General features: G+C 41.2%; 1 protein-coding gene across 1 annotated transcript in view; it reads left to right on the top strand.

Annotated features, from left to right (window-relative positions):
* LOC107676736 (receptor-type tyrosine-protein phosphatase delta-like) overlaps window positions 1-15,228 on the top strand; it is a 319,184-nt gene that overhangs the window by 267,357 nt on the left and 36,599 nt on the right. Inside the window, exons 15-26 of the mRNA XM_016471396.1 lie at window positions 987-998; window positions 3,318-3,587; window positions 4,658-5,239; window positions 5,816-5,961; window positions 6,100-6,244; window positions 6,918-7,223; window positions 8,063-8,256; window positions 9,328-9,354; window positions 9,955-10,072; window positions 12,001-12,588; window positions 12,911-13,008; window positions 14,070-14,326. Of these exons, the coding sequence (XP_016326882.1) occupies window positions 987-998; window positions 3,318-3,587; window positions 4,658-5,239; window positions 5,816-5,961; window positions 6,100-6,244; window positions 6,918-7,223; window positions 8,063-8,256; window positions 9,328-9,354; window positions 9,955-10,072; window positions 12,001-12,588; window positions 12,911-13,008; window positions 14,070-14,326 (2,743 nt within the window). The remainder of the gene's footprint in view (window positions 1-986; window positions 999-3,317; window positions 3,588-4,657; window positions 5,240-5,815; window positions 5,962-6,099; window positions 6,245-6,917; window positions 7,224-8,062; window positions 8,257-9,327; window positions 9,355-9,954; window positions 10,073-12,000; window positions 12,589-12,910; window positions 13,009-14,069; window positions 14,327-15,228) is intronic.

Raw genomic sequence — 15,228 nt, 5'->3', positions numbered from 1 at the left:
GGGTTTATATGTAGTTATCTGGGAAATGAGAAGTGACATTTTGAAATATTCATTTTAAGATTATTACATCATGATTGGAGAGTAACTTTATTAGATGTAATGACCTAATTGGTCACTATTTGAAATCCATTTTTTGAGTGTGTTATCAATAAAATAAAAGAAATAACTTAAATAACTTACCCAACATATTTGAATAAATATTTAATGAACTATTTTTTCAAGCAGTCAGAAGGTCATATAACTGAAGAATCACTCCACTGTATAAATATAAAATATTAAATGTTATTTGATTTTGACTTATGATTGAACATCTGTATAATCTGGCACATTAAAGTCAACATGAAACTGTGTTCGCAGCCAATTTGACTTCGATTGTGTGACGAATTTCATATTAAAACAAGAGAAAATACCTTGATTTTCTTGATTTCAACCATAAGGAAATGATTGGATGGTAAATAAAAAAAAACACCTGCTCACCAAGCACACCACCGAGTATCCAGTATTAATCAGAAAACGGTGCTTATGATTTCATGTTGACTTTAAGCCCGAATTTGTCATAAACTGCTGCCAAAATATGTTCCATTTTATAAACCTTGATGGCCTGATGTCCAGCGCTGCTCAAACAAACACGTTACTGCTTTATAGAGTGCAGCTATATTCATGCACAGGTCCCAGTCATGTGGTTTACATGAAGAACCACTGTTTTTTTCTCAAATACTGCATGATCAAAACTCCAGAAGAAAGTCAGTCCAGACCACAGTAACTGCTGATGGCATGTAAAGCTCATAACTGGACCTGTGTCATATTGTTTAATGGGCAGCGCAATAAAAGTCCTGTAAAATGCAGCACACTTTTCTTTTCCTAGACATTCTGTCTCTAGCAGCAATTATCTGGGTTGAATGTGGCCTGTTTTACTCTCTCTGTATTTTCCCTTGTTTTTCTCCTCATTTTATTTTGTTTCCGAATCTATTCCCTACATCCCTCAGAGCTGCGAGAAGGTTGGTGTGTTTTTTCTTTCTAACCATCTTCAAACTCAGAAAACAAATGATACAGACGCTAGTCACAATTCCCAAGAGTACGAAAAAAATCATTGTAGCTGCATTTGCGTGTCTATGATTAAATTCTGCTTTTGGTTCCTTATGTTCTATGTTTTGGACCGTTTTTTTTTTTCTTCTTCTTCTTTTCCCTTTTGTTGTGGTCTGAACGAATGCTCTCCTGCTCTCTGCTGTACTGCTTGACCAAAAAGTGGTGCATGTCAGTCAAAATGTGCGCAGTTTTCGGGGGGTTTGCATGGTGGATTGGTCATGCTGAAGTTGTCTGTCTTCTCCCACATGTCAGTGGTCCTGCTTCGTTACTTTGACCGTCACGTGCTTTCCTAACGCCTAGAAACAAGCTCCCATTCGCTGACCTTCACCACGGTATGAACTGTGATGAGCTGTGCTCCGTAGTTCTGTGAGATCAGATATTTTCTTTCCTTTCCACCTAACAAGCTGCTAATAAACGACAGTTGATGCATGTAGAGCATTGTTCTCAAGACTCGACAAACGGAACGGTATTCAGATGAAAGGGAATGTCTCCCGGAATGTCTCCCGGAACAGCGTTTCAATTGGAAATTAATTGCGATAGGATTGAAAATCTGTTCGCAATTATTAGAGATTTAATCTCCAGAGAAGCGCGACATCTCCGGTCGAATGCATGCCGCACGTCGTCGAAATTCTTATCTTTCCTTCTTCCATTTCTGGCGGTTAAAGACTTAAAGAGACTTTAACTCCTCGCTAAACACTGGTTTAGGTTCATCCTGCTGTTATTGTAATTGCAAGTGATGTAATCAAGATCCTGGCCAAGAACCGTCCACGTAAACAGGAGGAGATGTGACGAGTAGGAGCAGGTAAATGGGATTTAACCCCGACCACAGTGCAGGATTCCTCAAATCTGAGCTTGCAGAGTTTAGCTCAAACCCTGATTAAACTCACCTACCTGTAACTCTGAAGACTTTAATTAGCTTGTTCCCATGTCTTATTAGGGTTAAAGTCAAACTCTGCAGATCAGTGGCCCTCCAGGGCCCAGATTTGAGGAACCCCTCCTTAGTGGAATGTAATGTTCTAATCATAGACATCTAGTTCAGCGTTCCCCAACCCTGTTCCTGGTTGCACGTCAACAGTACACTTTTTGGAGCTCTCCCTTATATGGTTCTCTGAAGAGAACTGAATCTCTGAAGATGTGTACTGTCTGTGTGACTCCAGGAACATGTTTGGGAAACACTGATCTAGTTTACTGCCACTAAGTGTCTTAAAACTCTCTACAAAGATTTGTTATGATGAACCTCACAGACTTTGTCAAATCCAATGATTCGTTGTCCTCAGATGGGCTCATTGTAGCAGGACTGATATAAACCGCTGCACACTGGCTCCCAGAAGCTGCGTAAAGCCAGCAGAGCCTGTCGCTTTGAGAAAGCTCCTGCCACTGTTGTGTGCATTATACATCAGCCGCTGCCATCTGAGACTGACAGTATGTAAGCAGTAACACTGACATCGGTTCAGTTATTCTGGACCTCTCGAGTCTTCTCCCACCCTTCTGCTGTCCCGAAAACCCTCTTCTGAGGAGCTGGCACATATTATCCCTCTCTCTCTCTCTCTCTCTTTCTGTCTTGGAGACTCCTGCTTTTAATAGCCCTGTTGATTTCCTGTTATCTGACTCTACTAGTCCTCCCCCTCATCCTCTTCTCTCCTTATTAATTTGTTGCATCTGTTCATTTTCATTTTGATTCCGTTTCAGATTCAGCCTTCCATTGTCATCACCCTTGTTTATTCACGGTTTCACGACCGTTTACGTTGACACGTGTGTCCACTTTTTGAATGGCAGCCGCAGACAGTCACAGCTAGTCTCTACCCATTGTTAGTTAGCGGCGACCCTGCAATGGGGCTCCTCGCTGTGTGTGTGATGTGGCAATGTGATTGGGCACATTCCTTCACATCAACTGGAAGTGAACGCAGCATCGAAGTTGTACAAACGCACACAACTCCTGCATGCTGTGGCCCTCCAGTTCCCCCGTGTGCTGCTGTCCATGTGTCACGCGTGGGTCACCTGTGCATGGCGTCTGCTTCAGTGTCCCAGACCAATGGGAGTGAAGCGCAATGTTTGTGTGCAGTACATGTGCAGTAGTTTCCTGTTGGATCCTGCTATATCTCAATAATTTGAAACAGTGTAGTGGCGAAATCCACCAGATCTTTGTCAGGTCCTCACCTGTTAAATGTTCCCAAATGTTCCTTAAGCCTACGTCTGGACGGGAAGTTACCAGGACTTGTGTTCTCTTGCAGTGAGACGGGTTCCTCCCCGGTTCTCCATTCCCCCGACGGACAATGAGATCATGCCCGGTGGCAGCGTTAACATCACCTGTGTGGCCGTCGGGTCACCGATGCCCTACGTTAAATGGATGTTGGGGTCGGAGGATTTGACCCCTGAAGATGACATGCCCATTGGGCGAAACGTGCTGGAACTCACCGACGTCCGGCAGTCGGCCAACTACACATGCGTCGCCATGTCAACGCTGGGCGTTATAGAGGCGGTCGCACAGATTACGGTCAAAGGTGAGAATCCACGAGACGACTTGATACTTAACATTCCAACCAGCACCAAGCTCCTGTTATTTGATCTGTCTTATCGCATTCTGCAGATGAATTCACAAGCTCCTACTGTTGGCACACTTGTTAGCTCAAACAGGCTGACACACTTACAGCTGTTCACATCCACACACACAAAGCCTTTGTCTCCAGCAGACATAACAAAATCACATTAGTCATAATATGCCCCAAGGGACAGCACGCAAAGACTAAACATTATCTGTCCTATCGCCAGCCTCACCTAATGCGCTCTGAATTTAAGCAATAAATTACAGCCCGTGGAATATTTAAGACATGTTCTAAACAAACCGGAGAGCCTCTCTTTTCTCTGGGGTAACTTGGTTTTCTCCTTATCGCAGAGGTACTGTCAAGACTCTGAGTTCTTTTGCTGTATTACATTAGCGGCAAACAGTGCTATAACCCACATCTACTGTTCCTGTGTTGGCAGAGCAAGCTGACACTTTAACCTTCGGCTAGTATCCCAAGGGAAGAGCACATGGTTCGTGAATGCTAATGACAAAGCCATACGACATTGCATAGCTTACCAATACAATAGCACACACAACAAAGACATTTCCTCTAAACCAGGTGAAGAACCATTTCACACCTGTTTGTTAGTTTTCAAATATTTAAAAATGTTTATGTCCTTTGAGAGTGAGGGGAGAATTCACTAAACTGATACGTGCATGGGTGCCATTTTCAGAGCAACAACTCACATCTTCACTAACCATTTGCAAATCCAGGCACTAAAAGTGTTGAAATGGTACTTTTTGCAAATAAATTAGGCTTATTATAGAATGCACCTCAGGGGTTGACATTAACGCTTGTCTGGGACAAGTAGGTGGGTTTGTGGCTTTAACTGATTTGGATATTTCCTTTATCGAATCAAGCACTAAAGTGGGCACCGTTCAATTTTAGTGATTTCCCCCCACAGTCATTAATATTGCTCCAGTAATCGTAAGTAACTATATTACAGTGGATTTTCCATTTTCCAAATAATTGAAATTCACTGATGAGCTTCTTTATTGTTGCTCCAGCTTTACCGAAGCCACCAGGTGTTCCCCAGGTAACGGAACGCACAGCAACAAGCATTACGCTCACATGGGATTCTGGGAATCCCGAACCTGTTTCTTATTACATCATCCAGCACAAGCCCAAAAACTCTGAGGACTCTTTTAAAGAGATCGATGGAGTCGCCACCACTCGATACAGCGTGGGTGGGCTAAGCCCTTACTCCGACTACCAGTTCAGAGTAGTCGCAGTGAATAACATTGGACACGGGCCTCCCAGCGAAGCCATTGAGTCCAAAACAGCGGAGCAAGCACCGAGTACCGCCCCGCGGCAAGTCCGAGGGCGCATGCTAAGTGCCACGACCGCCATCATCCACTGGGATGAACCCGAGGAGGCAAATGGGCAGATTACGGGCTACAGGGTTTACTACACCACCGATCCCAGCCAACATGTCAACCAATGGGAGAAACAGATTGTAAGGACTTCCAACTTCCTCACCATTCCGGGCCTGACGCCCAATAAGACTTACTACATCAAGGTCCTGGCCTTCACCTCTGTAGGAGATGGACCGCTCTCATCTGATTTGCAGATCATAGCCAAAACTGGAGGTGGGTGTTGGGAATGACAGGAATAACAGCTCTTGTTGTTTCCTTTTTGCAGTTATCTTTTTTTTTTAAGTATTATAATACTTGGTGGAGACAAAAGCTTGTCATAAGGTTTGTTAATTTGTATATACTGTATATACACATTTTTTACACTATGGTTATTTTTGCTGGATATTCAACATAAACATGTGTTGTGTGGTAATGTGTATTTTGGTTTAAGCCCCTGAATGAATTACTTCATTTGATATATTTTCTGTTTTAATTTGTAATTTGGTGGACACAAAGCAAAAGATCAGATGATTCGTGGTAAAAGCAATTTATGAGTTTAAAACTAAAGACTCATAACTCTGATTGGATGGGCTTTATTCATACACATAGCCAATATTAATAATTGAATCACAATTGAATCAGTTATGGGACAGTCCATGAACTACCACTATTGTACATTGAACCTCCGGTTACTCCAGGAGGACTAAGCTTGTCCACTAATGTATTCCCATGATACAAACATGAAAGGAAATGACTGCAATGGAAATTACATTTGTATAATTTCTGTTATTTGTTATAACATTTTTATAGTGCCCTCTCAACCAACGGACTTCAAAGGTGAAGCCAAATCTGAGACGAGCATCTTGCTGTCGTGGAACCCCCCGACTCAGACGGGCCAGGACAATCAAATCGTCGGATACGAGCTGCTCTATAAGAAAGGAGATGGCAAAGAGGAGGTCCGAACATGAACAGTCGTTGGCAAACGCCTTCGCTCCTCCCACAATTGATGTCATTGTCATTGCTTGGGTTGACTGTATGAACTCTATTTTCTGGGGTTTTCAACTTAGTTTTTTTTCATCTTGTCCCTTCCTCAGAAACGAGTAAGCTTTGAGCCCACCACAACCTATTTACTAAAAGATCTGAAGCCATTCACTACCTACACGTTTCAGCTGGCCGCTCGCAGCAAACACGGCATCGGCGCATACACCAACGAGATCTCAGCCGAAACACCTCAGACACGTAGGTCCCTTTCTGTCTTTACTGTCTTTCCCAAACACAGCGGTTCAAGAACAGGTGCAGCACTTTACAGAGCAGAAATCCTCCATTTCTCAACAGCATTTGCTAATGTAATCCTGAATTTGTTTGAGCAGTGGTTTACACTGAGATTTTTGAGAGATGGAGACATTTCTGTTTTCTGCCTTGAGGGTGCTGTTAGCGCACATCTTGTTTGAATGAAAGTCAATTTGTGGAAGATGTAGTCAAATGACAAGGTCACTTTGTTGAATTTGGCATCATATATTAGCCAAGTAAGAGATGAGACTGAATTATTCATCTGTTTGTCTGCAGTCGTTCAGCTTCTGGGTGCCTTGTTTTTTGACTTTGGCTATTGTATACCACACTGCATTTGAAAGATTTACCAAATTTGTAGAGGTTCCCTCTGGAGCCTTGTTGTAAGCTCAAATGCAGTGATACGTAGCTAGAAAAGAGAATTGCATTCCCAAAAGACCTCATATTTATTCTTCATTCGTTCATGTTGAACTGTAACCAAACCTTTAGATGAACTCCTTCATTAATCTTGCCTAATTTGATGAATAATTAATGCTGACAAGCTTGACTGTGCTTCACTTCGTACTCGCAATGTGAGATCAATGACTATTCTGCTCCTCCCACAATCCTCTGATCCTCCAATCAGAGCCCTCAGCTCCTCCCCAGGAAGTCAAGTGTACTAGTCCCAGTTCTACCAGCATTCTGGTAAGTTGGAAACCGCCGCCGGTGGAGCTCCAAAACGGAATCATGACCAGATACACCATCCAGTACGCAGCGACCGAAGGCGATGATACCTCGTTGCATCAAGTCTCGGACATACCGCCAGAAAAGTACCATTATCTGTTGGAAAACTTGGAGAAATGGACGGAATACCGTGTGACAGTGAGCGCCCACACTGAAGCAGGAGAAGGCCCTGAGAGTTTACCTCAGCTAATCCGTACGGAGGAGGATGGTATGTCTTACTCACACGCCACTGTGACCCAATGCTAATGTCTACCCTTAAAACACGCCCCACTTCTGCCAGACTTCTGCACAAAGCACCCTAACACCCCTCACCCCTCTCGCTCCCTCTATTTACACTAACTTTACTAAACGAGGATTTTTTGTGACCTTTCAACAAACCAACATCCCCTTCCCCTCTTTGACAATTTTTGGGAGAATTTTCGAGAGAATTTTTTTGACTTTTTACTTGACCAGACTTATTTCATGGCATGTGCTTCTGACGACCTTAAACTTCCAACAATCCCAAATGTCTTGCTGTTTTTTCCCCATTTTCTTATTAAGATAAATGAAATGGCTTTTTAATGGAGTGAAACTCATTTTCATACATGAAAAAAAGATGACTAAATCGACAGTGAATCTTCAGAAATGGGGCTTTTTTTTTTCTCAAAGGTCCCACACTGATGACATTTTTCTTAAATTTTTCCATTTGTTTTTCTTTTTGTCTTCACTCTATCATAGCCAAACTCCTTTAGAGTGCTTCAAACCTCTGAAACACTCCTCTTGGCTTATTTTTGCTTGTTTTTATTCCATATTTTGACTCCACTAAACCCATTTTTTCCGAAAAAATTAGGTCAGCTGTGTGACCTGTTTTTGGGGATTTTTTTTTCTCTCTCTCTTTTTTTTGTTTTTGACTTCCCATTGTTGAGATATTAGTGTTATCCAGTTCTTGTTAATGATATAATCCCATTTTTGTCTGCTTCACCGCTTTCTCAGGGGAGACATCCAGTCGGACAGGAGGTGTCGTCTTTAAGCTTGACCTTTCTGTCTTCTATCCCATAATTCTCTCAGTGCCCAGTGGCCCTCCTCGTAAAGTCGAGGTGGAGGCTGTCAACTCCACGTCTGTTAAAGTGCTGTGGCGGTCACCGGTGCCGAGCAGGCAGCACGGCCAGATTCGTGGGTACCAGGTGCACTATGTCAGGATGGTTAATGGAGAACCCGGTGGTCACCCTGTCATCAAGGACATCCTGATCGATGACGCTCAGGTAGGCACCCACCTGCATAGCTGCACTGCTTCTCAAGTCAATCTTTACAGGCTTTGATGAGTTCTGTGGTCATGACACAGTTCATACAGCCAGCTGCCAACTCTTTTGATTGCGTGTGTGTGTGTGTGTGTGTCACAAGAAAACATGACTGCAGGAACACAAATGTGAAGTTTAGGACTCTTTAGCAAACTAGTGAGCTGCCTACTTAGTTACCAGAAAGTGGCTTCATTTTTCAATCCTAGAATCCATTTCAAAACATGATTAGAGAGGAGAAAAAAATAGTCCCGGTTTATTGCTGGTCTAAGATGGTCTACTAGTTTGGACCAGGTTAGAACAAGTTACCTTGTTTTATTTATAATGGCAGTGATGCCAATTATAAGTACATTCATCATGACAGAGAATACATATATGTGTTTCATTTTAGTTATTAGTTGATTTAAATTGTGCATATTTGATAATACAACAAGGAAACATAAGTTTCACAGTGAAGAAGACAGCTAAACATAAAATAATGGATTTTTACTAATGTATTAAAATAGCACAGCTACTCAAAGTTCTTATTTGCACATACTGTAAGTTAATGAGGGACACAAAGGGTCATTTTTCACTAATAACTAAGAAAGAAGGCAGTAAGTGTATGATATGCACGGTTTCATTTAAACTTTTATTTCATATCCATATGACATGAAGGCTGTCCCTAGACATTAATGTTCCCATGTGAGGTTAATGATGAAGTGCCATGAATCACACACAGCGCATAGACCTGTTATCTGCTTGATTATACGTGCCTTCATGTTAGACAATGGACAGCGTGATGAGATTGGCCCGTCTGATTTCACACGACACATCACATCCTGACCTCAGCATGCAACGCAGAGACACCGACACGCTGTTTGAATCCTCCAGAATTATGAATCATTCATCATCCCAGCATCTGCTCGCTCACCGAAACAGAAGAGACGCGCATAATCTGACACTCTCTCATGTCGTCGCCAGCAAAGTGTAATTGAACTTCTTTTCTTGTTTGTCTGTTTGTTTGTTCCTCCTGCTGCTCTCTGGTCTGGGCTTCAGTGGGAGTATGATGATTCAGCCGAACATGTGAGTACATCGCAGAATTATGCAGCTTTGCACTTTATTTCATTCCATGCGGCATCATTTGCAAACATACACGAGCATTGCTTGCTGGCCTGTAGATGTTTAATGTCATTTTGTAGCTCACAGAAACATGCAGTGTGTCAACTGAAAATGTTTATTCATAATGTTATCATAAGAAACTGAATTACTCAGTGGCCCAACAGTAGGTCTTTCTAATTTATTGTTTTAAATATAATAATTGCAGAATAAGTGATGATGCCTTTACATGGGCATTTATTATGCCAAATGCTACCTACAGACATGCATACGTTTATAAAAAGTAATCCAGATGCATGAACATTACAATGAGGGTAAGAACAAATGTATGTGTGTTTGCACCTGTAACAACACATTTATACATTTAGCAAATTATTTTATCCATGAGAAGCAAAGTACACTGATTCTATTAGTGAATGATTCCTGATGTGTACAGACCCATTTTCCTTTATTCTTTCATACTACTGTTTTACACTTGTGAGCAAGCACATTCTTGAGTTCTTTTTTTTAAATGATTTCAAAAGCTTTTTGTTGAAAATGACTCGTGTCCTGCTGTTTTTTTTCCAGGAATTAATCCTCACTGACCTGCACGCTGAGACCATGTACTCGGTTACGGTCGCCGCTTACACGACCAAAGGCGACGGAGCGCGCAGCAAACCCAAGCTGGTCACCACCACCGGAGCCGGTAGGTTCACACCGCTTCAGAGCAATTTCTGCCTCTGTTGCTGTGGACTTCGTGAGCGCCACCGAGGCTCAGGCTTCTCTCCTGCAGCCATTAAGACTGGATGCCTATAATTGCCCTCGCAGTGATGACGGCGATTGTAATTCCACTCACCTACGGCTCTGACTTTGAAATGCTCGCAGGGGTTAAGGAAATAATGGAAAAATCCGTCAGGAAAGTGGCAAAATAGACTTTTTCAAAAGAAAAGAATACGATACACTGTCTCGATTATCACTGAAAGGCTCGAAACGCACAATCGCTTATAAGTGCAGGCGCTATTCTGTTGTACCTCTAATTGTGCTGTTATTCAGCTCCTGAAAGGCCTTTTATTTCACTTTTGTCCTTGAGCACATGACTGTGAAAAGGTGCACAGTATCACTGTTAATTTCTATTTGATATTGTATCATTACAAATGGTCAAACTCGCAGGGTTTTCGCCTGGATAATTAGGGGGATAGATACAGCAGTGCAATATTAAGAGGATCGGTGGCTGTATGTTAGATCAGTGAGCCTAAACTGGTTTTGCTTTCAACTTCAGGGCCGATGTATTACTGACTTATATTTACCATCATCCTAATTATATTCTATTTTTCCTTGGATAGTTGTGTTTTAATTTAAAGAAACATTTGTAGAGATTGATTGGACACACAACCTTTCACATCAAAAAAAAAAAAAAGATGCGTTTTCACTTCCATTTTAACAGTTCAAAAGCTGGATGTTTATTTATTTTGCTGTCCTATTGAGAACCACTACAGCATTGATTGTCGCAGGAGTGGGCGATTTACAGGCGGACGTGATAAAACATTAGACATTTGTCAACCGGTAGAGATTTCAGTCTGTGGTTACACTGCACGATGATATTGTAGCACTGTATCATTAAGAAAATGTAGCATTTGCATGCATTTGAACCTTTTGCCAGTTTAAACATTCAAGTGATTTTAAACCGCTTAAGTGCAACAAGATGCAAAATTTGGTAACACATTTTGGTACTCGCACATTGTCTGAATAGAGTTTTTTTTCCTGCTTATTGCACACAAATGGTAAAATTCACACAAAAATGCTGTATTTATGTAAGCATTGTCAGCCATGTCTTAAGTGAATGCAAACAGTTGGGAGAAAATCCTCTGTATAGCAATATATTGGATCCATGCGTTAGGTCTTAAAGTGACAGCAGCCTTACATGCCCGCTGTTGTCTGTCATTGATGCTAATCAAAAAACAAAAGAGAAAATCACTCGCTGCTCTTGACTAAATCACTTTCGCATTCATTGTTATTGAACTGAAATGAATCTGAAACACTGAATCTGAATTGAGCTGAATAATAACACTACTGTCTTCTGTAGAGCTGCTTAACAGCTGAAACAAAATGAGTTCCATAATCGATTTCATAATTTAACACTGATTTGCTTCTTTATTGCACTGAAGCTGCTTATAAACAATCTGTTTTGCATAAAACACTATAGAAATAAATACGACATGACTTGCATTTATTTACCCTATGTAAGATAGCATTTGTTTTTTTTGTGCTGATATCGAAATTAGGGGTATCCAATTATTTGGGTAATGTAACCAACTAACTATATTGTTATATAGTATTTATTGTTATTATGAAATTACTCATATTCTGATATAAGATTTTGGTCATATCATTGACCTCTAAACTGCTGTACTTTTCTATTGCTTGGATTAGTTAATCCAGCATTAGTTATTGCTGTGATATCGTAATTGCGAGATTTTACTGGTTTCCATATCATGAGAACTGTATTTCCAGCAAAAATGTCTATATTGTGCTCTATATCGATACATATTGACATGTATTGTGATGTTTGATTCAGGTCCAGTCGCCCACCTCTAAACTGCGGTACGTTTCTCTGTATTGTCTGTCCATTCTCAGTTCCGGGAAAGCCTCGTCTCATGGTGAGTCCGACGAACATGGGCACGGCATTACTGCAGTGGCACCCACCGACAAACACCTACGGCCTGCTGCAAGGCTACCGGCTGCGGTTCGGCCGCAAGGACGTGGAGCCCCTGACCGTGATCGAGTTCTCCGAGCGTGAGAACCATTACACCACCAAAGAGATCCACAAGGGGGCATCCTACAGCTTCCGCCTCTCGGCCCGCAACCGGGTGGGATTCGGAGAGGAGACGGTGAAGGAGATCACCACGCCCGAGGACACTCCTGCCGGTTACCCACAAGGCATCGTAGCCCAAAGTAGCACGACCACCACCATTCAGGTCAGCTGGCAGCCTGTGGCGTTAGCCGAGCGCAACGGAGCCGTCATCAAATACGCCCTTCAGTACAAAGACATCAACAGCCCTCGCAGCCCCTCAGAACTGTTCATCACAGCACCCGAGTCCACCGTCACACTGGACGGCCTTAAAGCAGACACCACGTACGATATTAAAATGTGTGCCTTCACCAGTAAGGGCCCCGGCCCTTACAGTCCTAGCGTCCAGTTCAGAACGCAACCCATCAACCAAGGTAGGAGGCTCGCAACACCCTCTCGGCCCCGTTTGCCTTCTCCTACAACCTTAAGTCACCTGTGAGAAAGAGTTTGGTTTTCAGAAGCAAATCGAATCTGAAAATGCCCCTAGCATAGCTAGTTGAGATCAGTTAGCATCCTGCGGAGAGTCGATGGTAAGCTGCAGGTAAGGTTGGAGCTCTGGGCTAGTCCTCATGAGGTAGCAGGCGAAGTGCTTGGCAGGTAAGGCTGATGTTGACTAGCTGCCTTCCTAAAAGGTGGTGAAACCAAGCGCTGCGGATCTGTTTGTCTAATTCATCTTCCCCAACTTTCTTTTAGCAGTGTTTGCAAAAAATTTTCACGTGAGAGCTGCCATGAAGACTTCGGTGCTGCTGACGTGGGAGATTCCCGAGAACTACAACCCCGCGCAGCCGTTTACGGTGAGAGACGTGCGTGAGGTTCTGTGAGCCACAAACCGTCTACATAGCCAGCTTCCCTTTGTGAAAAAGAAGTGTGCTTAATTGTATTGAAGGTGCACTTGTAGTGTACTTAAAAGCTTTTAAAAAAAACCTTGCATCTAATATTAATAAAATAAAGTCCACTTAAGTGACTTAAAGAGACACTTTCATGTCTGTTTCTTTTAAAAAAGTGACCTTTGTAATAATGTCTTAAATTAACTTTAAAGTTAATTTTAAATCATTATGTTTTAATAATATTTTGTTGTGTATTAAAGAAGTAAGCTTATTTTGATGTGTTGACTAACACACTAAAGCACATGTAAAGTACTTGATTGTCATTTTAATTGTGTGTTATTCCAACTTTACATTTTACAAGTTTATATATTTTAAATGCATCAAATTGCACTAAATATACAAATGCATTTAAATACACGAAGTTGCACTAAACGTCAATAAAGTATGTTTTTTTTTAAAGCAAAATTTTATAAAGTATATTTTGGTTTTGTCAGTACATTCAGCAGTACTTTATCCATATTTCAAAGACAACATAAGTAATTATGAAATTGCATATAAAAAATTTACTTAAGTCCTACTTAAGTGGGTCAAAAACACTAAAGTTATGCTGTGTATTTAATATATATTTAAACTATAATACATTTTAATTTAATTGCAAGTAAAATGCAGTTAAGTGTCTGAAAAAATGTGATGCAGTTCACACTTAAGTATATTATATAAAAGTATATTTTTTTCTGTAATAAATACTCTTTAGTATGCTAATTATGCAGTAAGTATGTACTTTTAAGTATCTACTTCTTTTTCACAATGGACCTTCTAATGCAGAGTAGCACTAACAACAGCATGATGGATAGATGCAATTATGATTTAATATTTGGCAAAAAGAAGGTATCTTCTTAATGCTGCCTAACTTTTGAAGCATCCCTTAAAATGATGCCTACACAGGCTGCACACTAAGTTTTGGATCACTAGCTCCAGCTAACACATTAAAACTGGTTAAAGTCTGGCGTGACGGTGGTTCCTCGTAGATCCTGTATGATAACGGCCAGAGTGTGGAGGTGGATGGGAAGCTGACGCAGAAGCTCATCACCAACCTTCAGCCGGAGACGCAGTACTCCTTCCTGCTCACCAACCGTGGGAACAGCGCCGGAGGACTGCAGCACCGTGTCTCCACCATGACAGCACCTGACATACTGCGCACCAAACCCTACCTGATCGGCAAGACCAGTTCAGACGGCATGGTCACGGTCGAGCTGCCGGCTGTTCAGACGGCTGAGAAAGTGAAGTGAGTACCAGTTCTGCTTTGTGTTTGAGTTTAACGAGAGAAGCCCCATGGGCTTTACGAGAAGATCATTCACCTGCATCCATCTGACATCTGTCTCAACACTACATCTTTTAATCTTTTCCCATTTGTTGGACCGCATTTACCAATTATTCGGTTGAGTCTTTCCGTCCAAGTGGTTCAAAAATTAAGTTTTAATTTTCCTTATTTCCAACCATCTTTTTTTTTTTACTTAGTCTTAGTGTCATGGTCCACAATATATTTTTGGGTACAGAAACCTCAATGTCAATTCAGTGGATCTCACTGAACAAAAACTGATCTGTAGTTCACATTGCATGTATATATATTTTGCACATTCTTGTTCTTTTGACTTGTAATTTAAGTCCACGTGATCAGGATATAGTGTCACTTTATAATGGGAAGGATTCAAGTCCCTGCCTTAATGTATTTGCGGGGTTTCTATGTATTTATATTGAGCATACAGAGCATTTCAGCTTTGATTGTTTGTTTGTTTGGTTGTTCTAATGAGGCGTGTTTATTTTAAAACATGCAGATTTTTGCCTCATAAAAATAATAATAATAATAATTTCCCTCACTTTCAGGTTGGTTATCTCTGGTAGCAGATAAGAAGCTGAAGTTTTGAGAGATACCAGTCCTCTATGGCACTTTCTGCTGTAGAAATAATGAGTTAGAGATGCTGCTGGTTACAGAACTAGAGCTATAGTCCTCGTGAGCTTTGAGAAATTAACAGATGTTATTTGGACATAACAAATAATAAAAATTAACAATATTTTTAAGTCATCATGTTTGTTACTGAGACATACAATAACCTCTGCAAGAGACCAAAAATATCTTAAAATAAAATCTAAGGAACAAGAATATATATATATATATATATATATATA

The sequence above is a fragment of the Sinocyclocheilus anshuiensis genome, unplaced genomic scaffold, assembly GCF_001515605.1.
Source record: "Sinocyclocheilus anshuiensis isolate Anshui unplaced genomic scaffold, SAMN03320099.WGS_v1.1 scaffold2186, whole genome shotgun sequence".
Classification (NCBI taxonomy): Eukaryota; Metazoa; Chordata; class Actinopteri; order Cypriniformes; family Cyprinidae; genus Sinocyclocheilus; species Sinocyclocheilus anshuiensis.
The sequence above is the reverse complement of the archived record's forward strand: the minus strand, read 5'-3'. Positions and strand labels throughout refer to the sequence as shown.